Source organism: Zootoca vivipara, chromosome 16 (assembly GCF_965207765.1).
Source record: "Zootoca vivipara chromosome 16, rZooViv2.hap1.1, whole genome shotgun sequence".
NCBI classification, from domain to species: Eukaryota; Metazoa; Chordata; class Lepidosauria; order Squamata; family Lacertidae; genus Zootoca; species Zootoca vivipara.
The window spans coordinates 34,641,917-34,664,411 of record NC_142599.1 but is presented as its reverse complement, the minus strand read 5'-3'; the positions used below and the strand labels follow the sequence as shown (position 1 = coordinate 34,664,411).

General features: G+C 48.0%; 1 protein-coding gene and 1 long non-coding RNA gene across 3 annotated transcripts; one reads left to right on the top strand and one right to left on the bottom strand.

Moving 5' to 3' along the window:
* Window positions 1-6,203: 6,203 nt before the first annotated feature.
* Window positions 6,204-12,521, bottom strand: LOC148683162 (uncharacterized). Its single transcript, XR_015947533.1, has 3 exons — window positions 11,969-12,521; window positions 9,521-9,716; window positions 6,204-8,085 (listed from the first exon to the last, which is right to left on the bottom strand). It is a non-coding gene; the product is annotated as an uncharacterized LOC148683162 (long non-coding RNA).
* Window positions 10,239-19,616, top strand: LOC118076068 (protein S100-A4). 2 transcript variants are annotated; one of them, XM_088659856.1, is made up of 4 exons: window positions 10,239-10,837; window positions 11,328-11,406; window positions 17,622-17,769; window positions 19,365-19,616. In XM_088659856.1, exons 1-4 carry the CDS (start codon window positions 10,828-10,830, stop codon window positions 19,542-19,544), a joined length of 417 nt encoding a protein of 138 aa, XP_088515982.1. In that variant the 5' UTR covers window positions 10,239-10,827; the 3' UTR covers window positions 19,545-19,616. The 2 variants fall into 2 exon arrangements, with proteins under 2 accessions (XP_088515982.1, XP_034954484.2); XM_035098593.3 differs by lacking the exons at window positions 10,239-10,837; window positions 11,328-11,406 and adding an exon at window positions 15,200-15,487.
* The last annotated feature ends 2,879 nt before the right edge of the window (window positions 19,617-22,495 follow it).

The following is a 22,495-nucleotide window of genomic DNA, read 5'->3' as shown; positions in this document are numbered from 1 at the left end:
AAACTGCAGGAGGCAGTGGAAGACAGGAGTGCCTGGCATGCTCTGGTCCATGGGGTCATGAAGAGTCGGACATGACTAAACGACTAAACAACAACAACAAAAGTTAATTTGGATATTCAATAGGTATGCAAAAGATTTATGTATACCATTCTTTAATCCTAGTCAATCAACAAGTGTCACGTAGTGATTTCAGGGTCTTTATTGCAGCTCGTATAACAGTGTATGAAATTCCCCCCAAACCTCAGGCTTAATATACCGTACATTATTTACACAATGTGTCCCGTCTGATTGGTTGATTCTGCTTCCCTCCTGGAGCCTGATTGGGCTGCTACTGCAGGCCAATCAGATTGTTGCATTCTAGGATCCTACCTGCCTGTTGTTCTAGTCTCCAATCTCAGTACATAACATCAGGCTAGCTGCCACCTGGGGGGATTAAACATTAGTACTTAAAAGCATCAAAAGAATGGACCATTAGAATGAAATGGAATAAAGGAGATTAGGCGATGTCTTGGACTGAAGTGCTACACTACTGTGGGGAACAAACCCCTCTTGAGGTAACCATGCTGTAAGATCTGGACCCCCTCCGTGCAGACTGGATGTGTAAATCAGTGAATAAACCGTATTTCTTAAAGCCACAACAGTCTCCGCTGTGTCTCAGTTCCCCATCGTTCAGCCCAGACACTGAGGTCCAGTTCCGAGGGCCTTCTGGTGGTTCCCTCACAGCGAGAAGTGAAGCTACAGGGAGCCAGGCAGAGGGCCTTCATGGTAGTGGCACCCTCCTGTCAGATGTCCAGGAAATAAACAACTACCTGATTTTTAGAAGACACCTGAAGGCAGCCCTGTTTAGGGAAGTTTTTTATGACTGATGTTTTATCGTGTTTTTAATATTCTGTTTGGGAGCCGCCCAGAGTGGCTGGGGAAACCCGGGCTGATGGGGGGGGGTAAATAAATTGTTGCTGCTGCTGCTGCTGCTGCTGCTGCTGCACAGACCCTATGTGTGTGCCCAGGACCCCATGGGCTGTTGCCACCACTCGGCAGAGAGAGGGGCACCCAACTTTTGTAAGAATAATTTTTATAGACTTCTGTCATCATTTCTCTAAACTAAGAAGTCCCAAAAGGTCAACAACATCTGGGGACCAGATCTGGAACCCGCTTTTCACACAACTGCTAACTAATAGATGGAGAAAACTGTGACTCTCCTGGTGGTGTTTGACTCCAACTCCCATCTAACCCGTCAGCCAGGATGGCCCATGATCAGGGATGTGTCCCGACAACACCTGCAGGGCCATCCCTTTCCTAAGCCCCGTTAAGAGAGCCGGAATGACGACTGCATTGAACAGAAATGCATGTTCATGCACTTCTGCGTCCTGAGCACCAGAGGGCAGCAGAGGGAGCTGGCAAAGACACAGGGGGGCCTCGAAGGGCCTCCCCTGTGGAATGTGCAACACACACACACACACACACATCACAAGACTCCTGCAGTGGGCGATGGTCAACACACGGTGGTAGCACAGGCCAGCCAATCGCTCCCTCTGAGATGCTCATTCCAACATCCGTTCTGAAATGGCTTCCAGCATTGGAAAAACTTTTAAAATGAGAGCTAGACGCTCGCACCCTTTCAAATTTGTTTGTTTGCTTGCTTGCTTGCTTGCTTGCATGCTTATTTATTTATTTATTCAATTTCTATACCGTCCTTCATCAGAGGATCACAGGGTGTGGTTTACAGTATTATTATTTTTAATGGAGTGCAAGAAGATCAAACCTATCCATTCTGAAGGAAATCAGCCCTGAGTGCTCACTGGAAGGACAGATCCTGAAGCTGAGGCTCCAAGACTTTGGCCACCTCATGAGAAGAGAAGACTCCCTGGAAAAGACCCTGATGCTGGGAAAGATTGAGGGCACAACAAGGAGAAGGGGACGACAGAGGACAAGATGGTTGGACAGTGTTCTCGAAGCTACGAACATGAGTTTGACCAAGCTGCGGGAGGCAGTGGAAGACAGGAGTGCCTGGCGTGCTCTGGTCCATGGGGTCACGAAGAGTCGGACACGACTAAACGACTAAACAACAACAAGAAGAAGTTGTCCAGTAGTTTTTCTAGGACATTTGCAGGGTGCGTATGTCCCTGTTGAGTTCTACAAACAGCAATTTCGAGACAAAGGGGGGGGGAAGCTGGCAGCCAAGGTTGCCACCTAAACAGGTTGTAAGTAAGAAGACAGGTGTGAGGGGCAGGCAGAGGTTATTGGGGCACCACGCCCCAAATGCGTCACTCCCTGCTCAGATCCCTCCAGCTCCTCTCCATGCAGGGCTGTGGAGCGAGAGAGATCTAGCAACACGTTTCAGCAGCTGGCCCAACCTTTACACCAGTGGGACGATTGTCCTGGCTAGCGAAGAGGGACCAAATAAATCCCCTTCCTTGTTTGCAAATAAAACTAGTGAGGTGGGGAGGAGCCTCCCACTGGTCTCCTGGCAACCCGAGGAGGGTGCGTGTTTGACGAGTGAGTCATTCCCTTGCCCCAGGCATCCTGCTCTCCTGAATGCTCCTGGGTTGAGCTGACTCACTTGGCGGAAGAGTGGAGGGATTGGACCAGACTATGCAGAGGGAATGGGACGCGGGTGGCGCTGTGGTCTAAACCAGGGGTGGCCAACTCCCAAGAGCCTGCAATCTACTTACAGAGTTACAAACTGGCAGTGATCTACCCCCTTTTTGGGGGTTCAGGTCAAAGTTGTTGAGCTTATTTGGGGAAGAGGAAGGCCCTTTTTTAAGGCATTCAGATCAAAGTTGTTGTTAAGCTTTTTTTAGGGAGACGGAGAACACCATTGGGGGGTGCAGGGCAAAAAAAATGAGCTTTTTTTAGGGGAGCCAAAGTTGTTGAGCTTCTTTGGGGGGAGCCAGTGATCTACCATTGATCTACCACAGGCATCCAGTGATCTACCGTACCAGTAGATCACGATCTACCTGTTGGACATGCCTGGTCTAAACCACTGAGCCTATCAGTTCGAATCCCCATGACGGGGATTCCTGTCGCTCCTGCCCACCTAGCAGTTCAAAAGCACGCCCAAAAGTGCAAGTAGATAAATAGGTACCGCTCCGGCGGGAAAGTAAACGGTGTTTCCGTGTGCTGTTCTGGTTTGCCAGAAGCGGCTTCGTCATGCTGGCCACATGACCCGGAAGTGAGATGAGCGCCGCAACCCCAGAGTTGTCCGCGACTGGACCTAATGGTCAGGGGTACCTTTACCTTTACTGTACCTTATACAGAAGGAAGAGGCACACAGCTGGTTGGGATGGTGATTCTGGGCGAAATTAGGAGCGTGTATGTGTGTGGATGAGGAGATACACGAATCCTCTTGATGGTGGTGGCCGAAGGTCGAAGAAAGCAATGGCAAGGCCTCGTCCCTACCAGAGACGTCAATCCCTATGTTACCACCTTAAACAGTTATGGATCCCCACAATGAATCCTGGGAGCTGAAGTTTGTTAAGGGTCCTGAGAGTTGTTTGGAGACACCCCCCTTGCCCTCCCGGAGTTACGGTTCCCGTACTGGTTTACCCAGGGTTGCCATACCCGTCGGAAACAGTGTCTGGGCGTAAATCACTGTAACATCCGGGGGAAACTGAAGGCAGCCCTGTTTAGGGCAGTTTTTAATGTTTGGTGTTTTATTGGGTTTTTTAATATCCTGTTGGAAGCCGTCCAGAGTGGCTGGGGAGGCCCGGACAGATGGGCGGGGGTATAAGTAATAAATTACTATGATTATGATTATGATGTACGGCAGCCCGTGTAGGAAGTGCTGAATTTCCTTCAATAAAGCTCAGAAACATTATGTGTGGTTTTTTTGGGGGTAATAAAGCTCAACAACTTTGGGCAAAACTGAAAAAAAGCTCCACAATTTTGCCCCCGCCAAAAAAAAACCCAAGCTCAACAACTTTGGCCAAAAAAGCTCAAGGATTTACAGGGGTCTCTGGGAATACCCATCTAGTCTAGCTTACCATTCTCCCAGTGCCCAGCCAGGTACTTACCGGCAGGGCCATCTTAAGCATACCCAGCGCCCTGGCACCGTGGTGCGACAGATCCCTCCGGCGCCCCGCCCCCCACCCCGTTTCCCAGCGGGGCGGGGGGGCCCCGTGTACAGCGCGGCTGCCGCGGGCGCAGCTGCACTGCGCCACCCAACCTGCCATAGTGCCCGCCCCCTGTTGTGACGCCCCTGCACGCGGCGGAGGTGGCCCCAGGCCCGCGCGCCTCCAGAGAGCGGCCTGAAGCCGCTGAACAGCTGAGAGGCGCGCCTGGGGCAGCCTCAGCCGCGCCTCTCAGTGGGCGCAGCGGCGCCCCTGGTGGCCTGCCGCCCTGGTGCCCCGCGCCACCAGACCCGGGCCTAGAGACGGCCCTGCTTACCGGTACTCTGCAAAGGCCTCAAACAGGACCTGAGAGCGCCAGCAACTCTCCCTGCTTGTGATTCCCAGCGACCATCGCCCAGAGGCATATCATGGAAGGAGAACACAATGTTAGTAGCCAGGGATAAGCCATAAGATTTGTCCAATCCTTTTTTATAGACGTCTGGGCTTTTGGATTGCACCCAGTTGGAGGCTATTTTCGTCACACGCCTCTGGGTGCTCAGCAGACGACTCTTTAAATAACACCCTCGTAAAATCTAAAGGCTAAGACAGGTATTATTATAGGTGATTATTATTATTATTATTATTATTATTATTATTATTATTATTATTATTTTATATGCCACCCATCTGACTGGTGTCTTATCCTAGTATAGGATAAAAGAATCGCCATCAACGGGCTATGTGTGGCACCTTTTGATGTTTTAGCCTACAACTCCCATCACCAGTGCCAAATTTAGGTATAAGCTAAACAAGCTATACCTTAGGGCCCTGCTCTCTTGGGGGCCCCCAAAAGGAAGAAAAAAACCTGGATGTATGTTTCCAAAATACAAGATTAAAAACAAATAAAATAAAACCTACATACAGCAACAGTGTTTTGTTTTGTGTAGGCTCCTATGATGTAAGTCATGGGCCCCGCCTGCCAGCCTGCTCCCTAAAATATCACTGGTTTGCTCCTTTCTATATACAGGGTGCCTACATTCTGCATGGACTGGTTGCAGGGCAACACGTGCAAACGGCTTTAGATACCTATTGGGTTCATACATTACCATATAGCATCTATTCAACACAAAAAACATCGACAATTTGTTGTTGACAAAGGACAGCCGGACATATAAAGGGCCCCATTACCTTCAGTAGTTTAGGGCCTCATCAAACCTAAATCCAGCCCTGTCCATCACAGAATCATAGAATTGTAAAGCTGGAAGGGTCCCGAGGGTCATCTAGTCCAACCCCCCGTAATGAAGGAACCTTTTGCCCGACATGGTCCTCAAACCTGCAACCCTGAGGGTCTCGTGCTCTACCGACTGAGCTGTAGTCCAAAACAGCTGGAAGGCACCAGCTTGGGGGAAGGCATCCCATAAACACACTTGCCTGGCAGTGAGCCCCACTGAACTTGGTGGGGCTTCAGCAGTAAACGTGTTAGAGGATTCCACTGTTTGCATTCAAACGCAGCAGAGGCAAACTTTCCCCTGGATCAATTATTTTCTAATTGCTGTTTGGCTGCCCGTTTCCTGACCCCCAATGCAAGATCTGGCTGGCCTGATTTAACGAGAAATGGGAACACACCCATAAATTTGCCTGCATGCATGACAGATGTAGGGAAATAAAGAAAAAGCCGCAGGTTTGTTTCTTCCTAGCCCCGAGAAGATCTTCAAACATCAAGGAACTGAAGAGTTTTTGCAGCTGTGGGGAGTCAGAGTCTAACAATGTCTGGGGAGAGAAGTGGGGGGTGGGTGGGTGAGGTGTGTGCATTTAAAGGCAACTTTACCTTATTTGTGCTTTCTTTCTTTCCCCCCTAATTTGTGCTTTCTGAAACCCTAGGCAAACTAAAAGGCAGCCGCCTTCCAAAGCCCTCGGTTCCTCGAATTTTGCCATGCCCCATCATGCACACAAAAATGCATATATTTGGGCAACGTTACTTGTGCATAAAAAATGGGCTTGCCAGTGAAAACGACGCAGAATAATCCATTATTTTAGGGGAAATGTTACCGGCCTAATGTACATCTTAAGGAAAACTGCACACAAATTGCAAAAAAACAAAACTGTCACCGGCGATGGGTTGCGACTACTCTAGAGTAACGACTCTCCAGACCGTTGCCTTTTCATGCTTTTATTGTGTGCAGGCTATTTACAGTGCTAGAGCTGTACAGGATACATGTTCTTAGTCTGACCCAGAACCCTGGAATGGCGCTTCCCACGTTTTCTTCCAACATAAGAGTCTGGGCACCCCAAATCTCCTCCCGCGTTTCCTCCTGCGTAATTCCGGAACCGGAGGGGAAAAGGGTCTCCTTTCCATGTTTTCCTTCTCCCCCCTTTCCCCCGCTCTCTCTTCCTCTCCCAAGTGCAGCAGAGGCTCTGCTATCCTGCCAGAGCCCTGTCTCCTACTTCCTCCTTCCCCACTGGACTCTTCCCCCTCCCCGCTGGCTCCGCTGCTGGTGGAGGAGCTGCTCCTCAAGATGGGGGGGGGGGGCTCTCTGTACTCTTTCCCCCTCACAAAAACAATAAAACCACGAGTTTTTTCAGGAGAAAGAGGCACTGAAATGCTGGCGAATTTTCATAAGGATTGGTTAACAACAAGAACAAGAACAACAACAACAATAATAACAGCAGCAGCAGCAGCAGTAACAATAACAATAGACAGATGTGGAAATGTGGAGAAAAGACCAGAATTTGGGGCGGGGGGTGCGAAACTGAGAAAAAACTGATTAAAATATTGATCCAAACCTCTTGCCCACTAAGTCCTAACAGATAATCATGATCATCATAATTTTATTATTAAATTTTATTATCAAAGATGACTTTATAAGAGGCTTAGATAAATTCACGGAGGAGTGGGCTATCGATGGCTCCCAGCCACACTGGCTATGGTCTGCCCCCGCGATCAGAGGCAGCGATGCTTCTGAATTCCAGTTGCTGGAAACCACAGGAGGGGAGAGCTGCTCTTGAACTCGGATCCTGCTTACGGGCCTTTTCATAGCGGCATCCTGGTTCGCCACTGTGAGAACAGGATGCTGGACTAGATAGGCCCTGATCCACCAGGGCTCTTACTCTTTATGTTCTTACTCAAAGTAGACCAAACAGCTGCTTTATTTATTTATATACCACAACGCCATTTGAGGATTCAAAAAAGATATCAAAGCTCTTTACAGCAATAAGATGTAGAATCTATGCAGTACGATAACCACGAAAACAGGTATTAATTCACCATTGTCGAAGGATGCATTCTTAACCGGCAGAATGAAGTTGCGGAATAGAAAAAGTTTCCAGCGGGTATTTAAAAGCTGGCACAGAAAGGCGCCCGCTAAATCTCTAGTGGCAAAGAGTTCCGGAGGACCGTGCCAACTGACACTAAAAGCTCAGGTTCTTGCTGTTTTGAAATGAGCCTCGCCAACTTGATTTTGTCATGCCCGTTGCCCCAGTAGGTCTACTCTGAGCAGGACGCAGACAGGTTCCAGAAGGTGGGTGATTTCCCACCGGGCTGAGGTTGCTTGTTTCGGGAGTCACCGGTCTTTGCTGCTGAAATCGGGGCCTGTTTTACGGGTGACTGGCCATCGGACAATGCAGACAGCTACTCTGATGTGCTGGGCGACGGGAAAGGCAGAGAGGATTCGAGAGTCGGGCACGGGACAGAGTGTGACAAGAAGACAAAAGGGGTTGTGTGCCTGTGTGTGCAGCTAAATAAATGTCTAGCTGCCCATCATGTGTGCAGCTCAGAGAACTAAGGTCTGCAAGTTTGTGCAGGCAGCCTTGATCCAAGGGCAAAATACACTCCAGCCCCAAACTGCGCCCTTGAGAAGATGCAAGTATCGATTTGTTTGAGCTGCATAAAAAATGTAGCTTCGAATGGCAAAAGATTCAAAAGGCATAAAGTTGCAGCTTTGACTTATGGAGCGGCCCAGCGCTGCAAGACACCGGCAGGAATTCCTGCATCGCAGGGGGCTGGACTAGATGACTCTTGGTGTCCCTTCCTATGGTTCTGTGAAAAGAAGCAAAAGATCAACAAACTTGACATGAGTCAACAGTGTGATGCAGCAGCTAAAAAAGCCAATGCAATTCTGGGCTGCATCAATAGGAGTATAGCGTCTAGATCAAGGGAAGTAATAGTACTACTGTATTCTGCTCTGGTCAGACCTCACCTGGAGTACTGTGTCCAGTTCTGGGCACCACAGTTCAAGAATGATACTGACAAGCTGGAACGTGTCCAGAAGAGGGCAGCCAAAATGGTCAAAGGCCTGGAAACAATGCCTTATGAGGAACGGCTTAGGAAGTTGGGTATGTTTAGCCTGGATAAGAGAAGGTTAAGGGGTGATATGATGGCCATCTTCAAATATATAAAAGGATGTCATATAGAGGAGGGAGAAAGGTTGTTTTCTGCTGCTCCAGAGAAGCGGACACGGAGCAATGGATTCAAGCTACAAGAAAGAAGATTCCACCTAAACATTAGGAAGAACTTCCTGACAGCAAGAGCTGTTCGACAGTGGAATTTGCTACCAAGGAGTGTGGTGGAGTCTCCATCTTTGGAGGTCTTTAAGCAGAGGCTTGACAGGCATATGTCAAGAATGCTTTGATGGTGTTTCCTGCTTGGCAGGGGGTTGGACTGGATGGCCCTTGTGGTCTCTTCCAACTCTATGATTCTATGATTCTAACAGGTGGAGAGGGTCAGTACCTCCGTCCTGAGGCTTGAACTCAATATCAAGTGTTGAAATCGAGCAGCAATGAGATTTAGGACTAGGCCAGAATTCCATCCCCATCTCACCACTCGAATTAATCCTGTTGACTTATGGAACTCACTGCCACAAGAGGCTGGGATGGTCAATAGCTTTAAAAGATGATGGCGACTGTTATTATTACTGCTCATCAGGAGGTAGTGCTGATACAATTACCAGACACAATTGTTAAATAAACCCTCTGTGGACAGTGGCACTCTACTGTTGAAGACCCATCACTGGGGGGACAATAGCAGGAGAGGCTGGTTGCTCTCATGCTTAGGGGCTTCCCCACTGGGGCATCTGGCTCGCTGCTGTGGGTGACAGATGCTGGGCTAGTTGGGCCTTTGGTCTGACCCAGCAGAGCTCTGCTTAGGCTAATAGCCCAGCTAGTTAGGGACGAAGCCTCCAGGAGCAGAGGCAGTCTACCTCTGAATAAGAGGCCCTCTAAGCTGGGACAGGAACTCAGAACCCAGATAAAGGAAGTCAAGTAAAATTGAATTCAACTTCCTCCTCATCTACTAAGACAAGTAAAAAAATTCCTTCAGTAGCACCTTAAAGACCAACTCAGTTTATATTTTGGTATGAGCTTTCGTGTGCATGCACACGAAAGCTCATACCAAAATATAAACTAAGTTGGTCTTTAAGGTGCTACTGAAGGAATTTTTTTATTTTGCTTCGACTCAGACCAACACGGCTACCTACCTGTTACTAAGACAAGGATAGGGAAGCTCAGGCCCAAGGGGTCAGGTGTGGGGAGGGGCCCAGACCTCTCTGCCTGGCCCTCGGGACTCTTCCCAAGCCACACCCCCCCAAGTGGTCTTCCTCATCACCCTCCTCAAGTATCTCTGCCTTGCTGGGACGTGTCCTTGAACTCTGACCGTGCCTCTTGCGTGGACATCTGGAGGGCAAAAAGGTGTGGGTAGAAACATTAGCAACATTTACAGCCCTCGCTCTGCCCTCCTTTGCCCCTGGATCCATCGGCCACTGACAGGTGGCCCCTGGAATGTTCCTTTGGAGGAAATCCGGCCCTTGAACGGGAAAAAGGCTTCCTGTCTTTTTTATTGGGCGGAAGGGACAGAGGTATCTGTGCAGTCCACCCACTGAAAGGACCTTTGCAAAGAAAGCTGGTTTCAGTTTTTCCTGGCCGGGCAAGAAATCCATTCAGAGCTTCTGAAGCCTGCGAGTTTGAGGTCCAGCTTTTCTGCCTCTTTCCAGATGGCAGCGGCTTTGCTTGCTTTCCCCCGTGGCAGGCCAGGCCCGAGGCAGCTGGGATGGGCGCTGCGATTACAGTGTGTGTGTTTTGTTTATGTGTGTTCCTCCGAGCGATTCCTTCAGTCTCCGCTGCCCAAAGTTTTGCAAGGCTGAGTCACCCTCCTCGTGATGGAGCTACTCCCACCCTTTGCCCTGAGGCGCCACACCCTGGCATGGAGACAGAGTGCCAGGCTGCAAGGGAAGCGGTGTGGAAGGAAGTCTTGCCCCCCACCCTTGCAAAAAGGGATGCAGCTCTCGGTTGTGGGTTCATAGGCAGCTGTCTTATACTGAGTCAGACCACTGGATCCATCTAGCTCGGCACTGTCTGCTCTGACTGGCAGCAGCTCTCCAAGATTTCAGTCTGGGACCTTCTGCTTACAAGGCAGAGACTCTGCCACTGAGCTATGCCCCTTACTAGGATTATTCATCCCGCCTTACTCGTTTTTTGAACACCTGGAGACTCGTGGTTTCGTGTGCACTGGGGGGGGGGGGAGACCAGAGACAGGACTGGCACAGTACCAACTCCAGACTTCTGAATCCAAAGAAGTGAAACATGAATTTGCATCCTTGATTTGCATCCTTGGACAACTCCTTTGCTTTCGTACGGAAGGGTTGTGTGCTTCTGCAAGCATTACCATTTGCATCAAGGTTTCCACAGAAAGGGAGCGAGCTTTTATCCCTCCATGCAAAACTGACCCCCCCCCGCCCTTCTTTGCGGTAAATCACAAGATTTAAACAGGAAGGGGCAAATATCTGGGATGCAAAAAGGTACAAACGCTGGTTTGTAGGTATACTGTATATGCAAATTTCAGAATTAAAAAGCGACAGGTGGCAAGACAACCGAGACCCCCATCCAAATCAATTAACCTGCCACAACACCTCAGATCACCACCAAACCAGTTCTTCAGTTCATTGACTCCAGGTTAATTTTGGAACAGATCCTGCTTCAGATCAAATCTCCCTCCCCCTTCAATTATATCCATTCATTATCTGAAATGAATTTTTAAAATATCCTACGCAGGAATCTCTCCCCTCTCCCTCCACATCACTTTCACTGGGAGCATTTAGAAAAATATCTGGGGGCTCATCCTGCACAATATACCTGCCTAAAAAGGCGGCTTTAATAAGAGTGTTGGAGATTCACAGCGCCATTCAAAAACCGTTGTAAACATATTGCAAAAGGAAGGACAATTGTAGTTGCTTCTTTCAAAATACCTCCCGATATTGTCTTCATTTTTTTCTTTATGATGGCATTTAGGTCCCGCCTGTTCCTCCAGGGAGCTGAAGACACCATATACACGGTTCTCCCCATTTTACCTTCACAACAACCCTGTGAGGTAGGTTGGGCTGAGAGATGGCAACTGGTTCTACCCAGGGGCGTACAAAGTGGGGGGGCGGAGGGGGCGGTTTGCCCCGTGTGCCACTCGGGGGCGGGGTGACAATATGGCCCCTGCCTCCCCCCAGCTGTGGAGCGGCCAAGGGCACACGCAGTCCATACAGGCATCCGTACAGGCTGCCTCTCGCACCGCAACCGTACGGGCTGCCGCGCATGCGCACTCCGTATGCGATGCCACACATGCTCACTCCGTACAGACGTCGCACGTGTGTCACCGAGCGGTTTGCCCCACCCCTCGGCCTCCTGCCCCCGGTGCCAGAGAAGGTTCCTCCGCCACTGGTTCCACCCACCCCTGGCATGTGGCCCCTGGAAAGTTGCCTAGAATGGAATGTGGCCCTTGGGTTGGAGAATGTTCCCCATCTCCGCTGTAAGATCTGGCTTGTTCTCTGAGATAACAAACCTGTATCTTGGGCTCTGGGTTTCTACCACGTATGGTTGCCAACAAGAGCTCACCTGGCTGAACATTCATGCAGTTCTTCCAGGGGGGTGTGTGTTAAAATTACCTGCATATAAAAAACCTAGACACCAGAAGCAAATATTCTAGGAGATAGCCTTATCCCTGAGATGCCTGCGGGAAGTTTTCTTCTCCCCCCAAATCATTCAACCTCCTCCACCTGCAGCTGGGAGTGGAATAGCTCAGTGATTTGCTAGCCCAGTGACAGAGAACAAGGCTGTGCAGATTAGACCTGTTCTTTAAGGTGTGTGGATCAATTAAAAAGAAGAATGTTCGCTGAAAGCTAGAACAATCAGAAAAAATAGGCACGGTTATATAAGGCAGGGGCTGGGAGGGAAAATATTAGTTCACAAAGAGCTCTCACGCCACCGTCACACCTTCACAAAATCAATAGAAAACTTCCTCATGAAAAGGTTCAGACTCGCCACTGTGGCCCCACCCACTTTTGTGATCTCTGGTCCCGCCCACCCCTTTCTTGCAGTCCTCAGAGGGTCCCCTATGAGGGTGGAGGGGGGGCAGGAAAAAGTGACCCTCCCGTTAAGGAGCAGCCGATTCATCAGGCTGTAGCAGATGGAACGAGAGGGGAGAAGCAGGATCTCTCCATCATCTCTGCTAGAAGGCAGCTCCAGTGGTCTACTTTGCCATCAGCTGTCAATCTCCAGCAGATACTGGGAGAAAAGGGAAAGGGGGGCATTCCATCAGCTCTGCTGAGATACCAGTGACCTTTGCTTCCGCCTTTCCTTGAAATGCCCCACCCCAGCTGGTCATGAGAAGACCTTGTAGACTCAGATCTTGCACGTGACTTTGCTATTTCTTCCGCCCTCCCAATCCATTTTCCTTTTGTGCCATGGCTGAGGATTGTAAACCCGAGGGCAGGCCTTGTTTGTGTTGATCTGTAAGTTGTTCTAGGAGCCTTGTTTGGCAGAAAGGTGGGATAACAATTCTTCAAACAATTTTTTATTTAGTGAGGGGTTTTCCCACCCCTCGTCTCTTCCAAGATCAAATGCCGGCTACGCCTCTCTGTTGTAAACTGGATCGGAGCAGAGTGATTCATCCAGTCTGCCACCTCCTTGTCAAACAAACTCACATTTCCTCCCCTCTAACGCAGCAGGAGGTAACAATTTGTGCAAATCTCTCCCCCCCCCCTACAAACACAATAAACTTTGGCTGCTGAACCAAGGAGATATTCTACCCATAAGCCCTCTGTGATCCTGTTCCAAAAATTAACCAAGAATGGGGAAAATAAATTATAGATGACTTTAAAGAACGCTGTAAATATGTTAAAACATTAGCAGGATTGATGTAACATTTATGAAGTAATAATAGAATCTGGATTGGAAAAGAAGTTGAAATTATTTGGAGAAATATAATTATATGCAAGGAGAAGAAAAAAGGGGGGAAATTGGAAACCGGGGTGGGGTGGGGGTGAGGGGAAGTCAAGCAATGCAAATTGGGATTGTATATGTATGTAAAGAAGAAAAATGTCATACTCAAAAAATGAAAAATAATTTTTTTACAAAACAACAACACCCTAGTTTCCGAGAGAACTTGGTAACGCAGATGTAAAATCATGGTTGGGAGACCAAATGAAATTATCTGTATCACACAAAGTTTCTAGAAACCGCAGGAGGGAAGAGTGCTCTTGTTCTTGGGTCTTGCAAATGTTAGAACAGGGTGCCTGATTAGATGGGCCTTTGGCCTGATCCAGCACACTCCTCTTTTATTGTTTATTTCTATTTATTAAGAGTATTTTAATTCCAGTGTGGGACACCTAAGAATACGTGGAGCATGTGCAACAAGTAAGAGCCAGTGGTGGTTTAGTGGTTAGAGCATTGGACTGGCACCCAGGAGACCTGGGTTCAAATCTCCACTCGGCCACAAAGCTCATCAGGCGATCTCTGAGAGAGAGAGAGAGAGAGAGAGAGAGAGAGAGAGAGAGAGAGAGAGAGAGAGAGAGAGAGAGAGAGATATGCATTACAACTTGCAGGCTGAATTTAGCTTGCAGTGCCAGTTATTGAAATCCACGGTTAATTATTAATATTTTTAATCAACCGGTCAATTATTGAATATTTACCAGTGGATTTACCCTAGCACAAATGCTGGCCAAGGGTCTTCTGAAACTCCTTTGAGTGCCACAAAGAGAGATTTAGAAGACATCTGAAGGCAGCCCTGTTTAGGGAAGTTTTTAATGTGTGACATTTTAATGTATTTTTAATCTTTGTCGGAAGCTGCCCAGAGTGGCTGAGGAGACCCAGCCAGATGGGTGGGCTACAAATAATAAATTATTGTTATTATTATTTTATTTTATTATGAATGGGATCATCCCTCCAAGGGCTTCTCTTTTCTGTCATCGCTCCAGGTGCAACAGGTAACCTTCAGTTACAAATAGGACACCTTTTTTGTGTGTGCGTGTGTGCGCGCAAAGGAACTTTCCAAAACGCAACACATCTATGCATGTTGTTTTCTGCTATACATGCCATTTTAAGCATGCTTAATCCTAGTACAGCCATACCTCAGAAGTCGAACAGAATCCGTTCCGGAAGTCTGTTCGACTTTCGAAATGTTCAAAAACTAAAGCACGGCTTCTGATTGGCTGCAGCAAGCTCCTGCAGTCAACCGGAAACCCCATCAGACATTCGGCTTCCAAAAGAACGTTCAAAAACCATAGCACTCACTTCTGGTTTTTGATCGTTCGGGAGCTGGAACGTTCGATTCCCAAGGCTTTCAGGAGCCAAGGTATGACTGTATGTGCATTTTGGGACATGTTTCGTGGCTGGAGAACTGCACTGCAAAATTCAGAGGAGTGGGGGTATCAAAGGAGCGCTGAATTTCAATTCACATGTTGTTTTGGAATACATGAATCCTGTTCTCCCTGTTTGGGGCAGCCGCCAAGATTGCCTGCCCCCAAATCTAGCCTGGGACATAAGAACAGAAACTGATCCTTCCTAAACCAGGCCAATGGCCCATCCACAGGAAGAGGACATCCTTTTGTTCTTGGATTCTGCTTGCTGGTTTCCCAGGGACATCTGGTTGGCCACCATGAGAACAGATGCCAGACTAGACATGCCATCGGCCTGATCCAGCACCCGGGCTCTTCCGGTGTTCTTACTCATGGTTCCCCCAATCAGAAGGGGTTAAGCGAGGCAACTGAACCATCAGATTCCATGCGCCTCGTGGGATCTGCTCAAGTGTCAGATCGCATCTGGGGGTGGCGCATCAGCAGCCTGTGACCTGTCAGGATGCGAGGCCAGTGGCCCATGCATGGAGCCTGATGAGGTTACACACCTGGCTGGGCAAAAATGGGGCGTCGGTGGGTGATGCAGGATGGGCAAGGGACAGGCTGGTTGGTTGGTTTGCCGTGTCCAGAGACCCCCACGAGCCAATCAGCTGTTGGGCAGGGAAAACACTCCACAAATGATGTGCCTTGTTATTGGCCAATACAGAGTCAATCAGGTCAGGTGGTGCCTTGGGAGGTTGGACCTGGAGAGGGTATAAGGGGCCTCCATCAACTGTACTCAGACAGCATCCCTCTACTTTGGCTCCAGAATCCGTGCTACTATTCTTCTTGGTAAGTCTCTTCCTGTCCTCCCTTCCATCAGCAACTCAAAACAGCTGGCAGTGTGTGTGTTTTTGTGAAGTCCCGAGAGGAGATGTCCCCGATAGAGCCCTCCAGGGCCTTGGAACGAGGTCGAGAGACAGATGTTCGCAAATCCTGTAGAATTCCCCTTCTTTGTGGCTCAAATTCTTGTGTTGGGGAGGATGACTTTCAACTGGCTCAGACAGAACTTTTTGGTAAGGGAAAGGTGATGAAGGATGCTAGGATGTTCTGAAGATGTTGGCTCCCATTAGAGCAGGACAGAGGGACATATGGCTCTGCCAGGCTTTATGGACTCCCAAGTTCCTCTAGCCCCATCATCCCTGGCCAATGGCCAGAGTTGTGGCCTGACAACATCTGGAGAACCATGTGTCCTGTAGACTTGCTTTAGGAAAGGACCATACCTCAGTGTTAGAGCACTTCCCTTCTATGTGGAAAGTTCTCCCAGGCTCAAACCACTGCCCACCTCCAACTTTTAACAAGAGGATCGGGTAGGAAGGAAGAAAAGGACCGTTAATGGTTAGACTGCTAAAAGCTAGGTGGATCAATGGTCTGGCTCAGTGCAAACCATGTTCATCCTACTCAGAGCAGACCCATTGAAATCCATGAGCAAGATGAACTCAGGTCCATTAACACTAGTAGGTCTTCTCTGAGTATACCCCACGGTGCCCATCCTTTCTGTTTATAAGATATACTGATAGCAAATTCATTCTACCAATTATGTAGGTTAAAGAGAGCCAGTGTGGTGTAGTGGTTAAGATCGGTAGACTTGTAATCTGGGGGAACCGGGTTCGCTTCCCTGCTCCTCCACATGCAGCTGCTAGGTGACCTTGGGCTAGTTCACACTTATTTGAAGTCTCTCAGTCCCACTCACCTCACAAAGTGTTTGTTGTGGGAGAGGAAAGGAAAGGAGAATGTTAGCCGCTTTGAGACTCCTTTGGGTAGTGATAAAGTGGGATATCAAATCCAAACTCTTCTTCTTCTTCTTCTTCTTAAACCACAGAGCCTAGGGCTTGCCGATCAGAAGGTCGGCAGTTTGAATCCCCGCGACGGGGTGAGCTCCCGTTGCTCGGTCCCAGCTCCTGCCAACCTAGCAGTTTGAAAGCATGTCAAAGTGCAAGTAGATAAATAGGTACTGCTACAGCGGGAAGGTAAACGGCGTTTCCGTGTGCTGCTCTGGTTCACCAGAAGCGGCTTTGTCATGCTGGCCACATGACCTGGAAGCTGTATGCCGGCTCCCTCGGCCAATAATGCGAGATGAGCGCCGCAACCCCAGAGTCGGTCACGACTGGACCTAATGGTCAGGGGTCCCTTTACCTTTAAGGTGCTACTGGACAATTTTATTTATTTACAAGAAGGAAGTGTTGGTGTGCTGGGGGGAACCCTGAGGTTTGCAGAGACATAAAACTTTAGGATGGGGGGATCCTAATGGGGGAAAACAACCTACCCCAACCCCCCCATAGAAGACACAGGATCTGAAGCGGCCACAGAATCTTGACCAGCTGTTGGGAGGTGGAATGAGGGTGTCGAAAACCAGAGAGAAATGGAATGGAGTATCCTGCAAGAGGGTATGGCTGACAGGCTAGAATCATAGACCTGGAAGGGACCCCAGAGGTCATGTAGTTCAACTCCCTGCAGGAAACAGAGCTAAATAATTCCCGGCAAGTGGCCACCCAACCTCGCCTAATAAACCTCCCATGATGTAGAGTCCAGCACCTTCCAAGGTAGTCTTGTTCTCCTGTCAAACATCTCTTACCGTCAGAAAGTTCTTTCTGATGTTTAGGTGGAATCTCATTTCTTATAATTTGGGTCTTACCCCCTGGAGCAGCAGAAACCGAGTTTGCTCTATCCTCCATCAGATATTTGAAGGTGGCTATTGTGTCACCTCCAAGTCTTCTCTTCTCCAGGCTAAATCTACCCAGCTCCTTCAACCGCTCCTCATAAGGCTTGCTTTCCAGACCCTTGATCATCTTAGTCACCCTTCTCTTCGACCATCTGTCTGTCTACCCTACAGATTTGTCTGTCCACTCTATTCCCCTAAACACATGCTCCTCGGTTCATTTCCCCTTGGATGTTCCCACGTTGCCCTCCCCTTTGTCTTTTTCAGGTTCACCATGGCGACTCCTTTGGAGAAGTGCTTGGCCACCATTGTCGCAACCTTCCACAAATATTCCGGGAAGGAGGGGGATAAGTACAAGCTCAACAAGACGGAGATGAAAGAACTTCTGATGAACGAACTCCCCGCTTTCCATGGCGTAAGTCCTTCCAGTAAAAAAACAAAAACAAACCCTGGGATGTTAAGTTGTCGTTTGTGCGAAAATGTTCGGATTAACTGGGAAATGTGTAGTGCATGTCTGGTGGTGCCAAAGGACATGGTGAGAGGCCTCTGGGCCGCATCTCGAATCCAGACCTTGCTGATTAGCTTAAAACTGTAATATCCAGAAGGCAGTTCCTGCAAAGGGTAGGGAAGATGATATTTCGAATTAGTGGATCTTGATGTCTTTAAATGGACAATAAAGATAGTTGCCTCCTTTATCTTTGGAGGTGGGGGAATGATGGGGTGTTTTACTGCCCCAGTCCGCTAACATTGGTCTTTTATCTGTCTCAGGAAAGATAAAAGAAAGTACGTTTTCACACAGCACATAGTTAAACTTTGGACCTCCCTCCAATAGGAGGCAGGGTGGCTACCAAAATACAGTGGAACTTTGGTTCTCAAACTTAATCCATTCCAGAGGTCCATTCAACTCCTAAAAAGTTCGAAAACCAAGGCAAGGCTTCCGATTGGTGCAGGCACCCCGGAAACAATAGCCGACAGCCGCATCAGACGTTCAGCTTCTGAAAACACTTACTTCTGGGTTTTCGGCGTTCAAGAGCCAATTTGTTCGTCAACTAAGCCATTCGAGAACCAAGGTTTCACCGTAGGTAGCTTTGAAAGAGGATGGCTAGGCTCTGACTTCATGCTTCTGAATCCCAGTTGCTGGAGGGGAGACAGGGCTTTTGTGCTTGAATCCTGCTTGCAGGCATCTGGTTGGCCATTGTGGGAACAGGATGCTGAGCTAGATGGGCTGTTGGCGTGATCCAGCACGCTCTGCTTATGTTTTATAAACACACACCAATGTATTTTGGGGGCAATTTATGCTGAAGGTGTTTTTTTTTGCTTTCAGATGGAAAACGGTAAGTGATAAGTGGCTGAAATTTGGGCGTGTACCGGTGGCAATTTGTGGTCATATCCTAAAGGGACTATTTATGTGTAAACTGCCCGATGCAAAGGCATCTAGGGTAAATGCCTTCTGGATGAAGTTTAATATTTGTGCGCTGCTGATCACTATAACCACAATGTGACCTGATGGCAGTCTATTCTTAGTAATACCGTTTGTGTCTTATTATATATCATTAGTATTTTTCTCTTCTCTATTTTTCTTCTTTAAGTTCTATTTCATCTTTTCTTCCTTTCACTTCTCATTAAATTCACAAATTAAATTAAATTAAAAGGCTTATAACAGGGGAAGTAGTGCAAAGGAACCTGGGCATATTTATTTGCCTGCCTTCTCAGTGTACCTGTTGCTTGGCCTGTTTGAGTGGATCTTGTTTATTTAAAATGGTTATTATTATTATTATTATTATTATTATTATTATTATTATTATTTTACAAAACCTCCACTCCCAGAGTTGATTTCATAAGATTTTTATTTTTATTTTTTTAAAAAAATCCCAATGCCACCCCAACCCTCCTTTTCACAACCTAAAAAAAGACACGGCATGAAAGGAAACAGTGAAGAGGAAGGAAGAGAAAAACAGGCTCTGAATTATTGAAGCTAACAGTTTCCATTTTTCTTTCCAATGCTCCCAGAAACGAATGGACGGGGCCGAATTCCAGAAAATCATGAATGACCTGGACCACAACCGGGATCAGGAAGTGGACTTCCAGGAGTTCTTGTGCTTCCTGGCTTGTGTGGCGATGGGATTCGACGAATTCTTTCGGGGTTGCCCCAAATGCCCACTTCCCCAAATAAGGGGTTGCCCCAAATAAGCCCTGGTGGATCACACTCGTGGTGTGTTCCAATTTCAATTCAAAACAATAAAATTTTCTTTTTAATATTAACTCTGACCTTCCTGTCTTTTTTCCCTTGGTGATTACATAGTTGTTGTTGTTTAGTCGTTTAGTTGTGTCCCACTCTTTGTGACCCCATGGACCAGAGCATGCCAGGCACTCCTGTCTTCCACTGCCTCCCGCAGCTTGGTCAAACTCATGTTCTTAGCTTTGAGAACACTGTCCAACCATCTCGTCCTCTGTCGTCCCCTTCTCCTTGTGCCCTCCATCTTTCCCAACATCAGGGTCTTTCCCAGGGAGTCTTCTCTTCTCATGAGGTGGCCAAAGTCTTGGAGCCTCAGCTTCATGATCTGTCCTTCCAGTGAGCACTCAGGGCTGATTTCCTTCAGAATGGATAGGTTTGATCTTCTAGCAGTCCATGGGACTCTCAAGAGTCTCCTCCAGCACTATAATCCAAAAGCATCAATTCTTCGGCGATCAGCCTTCTTTATGGTCCAGCTCTCACTTCCATACATCACTACTGGGAAAACCATAGCTTTAACTATACGGACCTTTGTCGGTAAGGTGATGTCTCTGCTTTTTAAGATGCTGTCTAGGTTTGTCATGGCTTTTCTCCCAAGAAGCAGGCGTCTTCTAATTTCGTGACTGCTGTCACCATCCACAGTGATCACGGAACCAAAGAAAGTAAAATCTCTCACTGCCTCCATTTCTTCCCCTTCTATTTACCAGTAGGCGATGGGACCAGTGGCCATGATCTTAGTTTACATAGAGGATTCCGTAATTCACAGAAAATTGGACGGTGGCAAAAAAATTCTCACAGGGACTAGTAGCATGGATTGAGAAAGGGATGGTGGGGGCACAGGGGTTAGCTCCACCCACTGTACAAGTCAGGTGACAGGGCAAAGCACTCTTTAACCCCTCTCTTGCTGTGAACAGTGATGGAGGCGTTGGCAGAGTTGTCCGTTTATAGGCTTTCACTGTTGAATGGCATATTGGAGAACCTTTGACTCTGCTGCCATGTGGGAGATGAAGACACAGTTCTGCCCGTTCCTGTGGAACGCCCTCACATCAGATTTCAAGGAGATAAAGGAACTATACAACTTTTAGAAGAGTGGCTGGGGGAACCCGGCCAGATGGGCGGGGTATAAATAATAAATTATTATTATTATTATTATTATTATTATTATTATTATTATTATTATTATTATCTGAAGGCAGCCCTGTATCGGGAAGTTTTTAATGTTTGACGTTTTATTATGTTTTTATATGTGTTGGAAGCCGCCCAGAGTGGCTAGGGAAACCCAGCCAGGTGGGCGGGGTACAAATAATAAAATTATTATTATTACAGTCATACCTCGGTTTAAGTACGCTTCGGTTTGAGTACTTTCAGTTTAAGTACTCCACGGACCCGTCTGGAACCAATTAATCCACTTTCCATTACTTTCAATGGGAAAGTTCGCTTCAGGTTAAGTATGCTTCAGGTTAAGTACTCTGTGAACTGTCTGGAACCGATTAATCCACTTTCCATTACTTTCATTGGGAAAGTTTGCTTCAGGTTAAGTACGCTTCAGGTTAAGTATGGACTTCTGGAACCAATTGTGTACTTAAACCGAGGTACCACTGTATTATATTCCTAGCCGTGATTACAGAAAAATAAAACTCTGATTACCAGATAATCCATTCCAGATTTTCTACCGGATTATTTAGCGGGTTGGAGAATATTCTGGGATGGAGGCAGTAATGAGTACTGTATTTGAGTTGTACGTTGGTGTGGATCAGAGAGAGGAGGGAGACAGGAGATGCTTGCTGTTTACTCTTACTTGGTGTCTACAATTAAAGCTGGGGGGGGGGAGATTGGAGGGTGTCCATCTCAGTGCATATGGGCAGGCAACAGACCACAGCAATGCAGGAAATGAACCACCCAAGGCACGAAGCACCCTGGCAACCTGAAAAAAGTCCAGATACCTGGGCGGGTCTCTTTTCATACACCTGTTCAGCAGGTTTCGACTTGAAGGCCTGAGGCTGTGTCTCCCGCTGGGACTGGGGGTTGAGGGAGGGAACAGCACTTGAAAATGTTCTCAAAGGAAAGGGCTGCGATTACTGGGTTTCTCAAGGATTCCCAGCAGAAATCGTAGCCCACCATGAGTTCAATGGCAATCCTAACTGGAGGGACTGAACCTCAAACGTTCTGGATGCAGAGCAGATGATGAGGTCTTTCCCTACAACAGAGCAACATAGGAAGCTGCCTTATGCTGAGTCAGACTGGTCCATCTAGATCAGTACTGTCTGCACTGGCCGGCAGCGGTTTTACAAGGCTTCGGGCTAGGCAGCATTCCTGGTCCCACCTAGAGCTCCTGGGGGGTGAAACCTGCATACAAAGCTCTATTTACCCAATGCAATACTTTGGAATGAACGTAACAGGCTTCCTTCTACCAAGTCAGACTTTTGGTGCAAGTAGCTCAGAGTTGCCCCTTCCAAGGATGGAGAACCTGGTGGCCTCCAAATGAGGTTGGACTCCAACTCCCATCAGCCCCCGGGCAACATGGCCACTGGTCAGGCTCTCGGGGCTGGCGGGAATTGTAGCCTATCTGTCTGGCAGCAGCTGTGTCCATGGTTTCAGACGGAGCCTTCAGACCCTCCAAGTGTCCCTGTTTTCCAGGGATTTACACAAGCCTTCCTGGTTTCTGATTTGATCCTGGAATGTCTTGCTTCTCCTTCAAACAGGGGTCAGCAAACTTTTTCAGCAGGGGGCCGGTCCACTGTCCCTCAGACCTTGTGGGGGGGCCAGACAATTTTTTTGGGGGGGGATGAATTCCTATGCCCCACAAATAACACAGAGATGCATTTTAAATAAAATGACACATTCCACTCATGTAAAAATACACTGATTCCCAGACCATTCACGAGCCGGATTTAGAAGGCAATTTGGC

Excerpts from the sequence above, each read along its gene's own strand:
- LOC118076068 (XM_035098593.3), top strand. The coding sequence starts at position 15,219 with ATGGGGCGTCGGTGGGTGATGCAGGATGGGCAAGGGACAGGCTGGTTG. Across the intron at positions 15,488-17,621 it reads CCGTGCTACTATTCTTCTTG|GTTCACCATGGCGACTCCTT; the intron begins GTAAGTCTCTTC and ends TGTCTTTTTCAG. Across the intron at positions 17,770-19,364 it reads AACTCCCCGCTTTCCATGGC|AAACGAATGGACGGGGCCGA; the intron begins GTAAGTCCTTCC and ends CAATGCTCCCAG.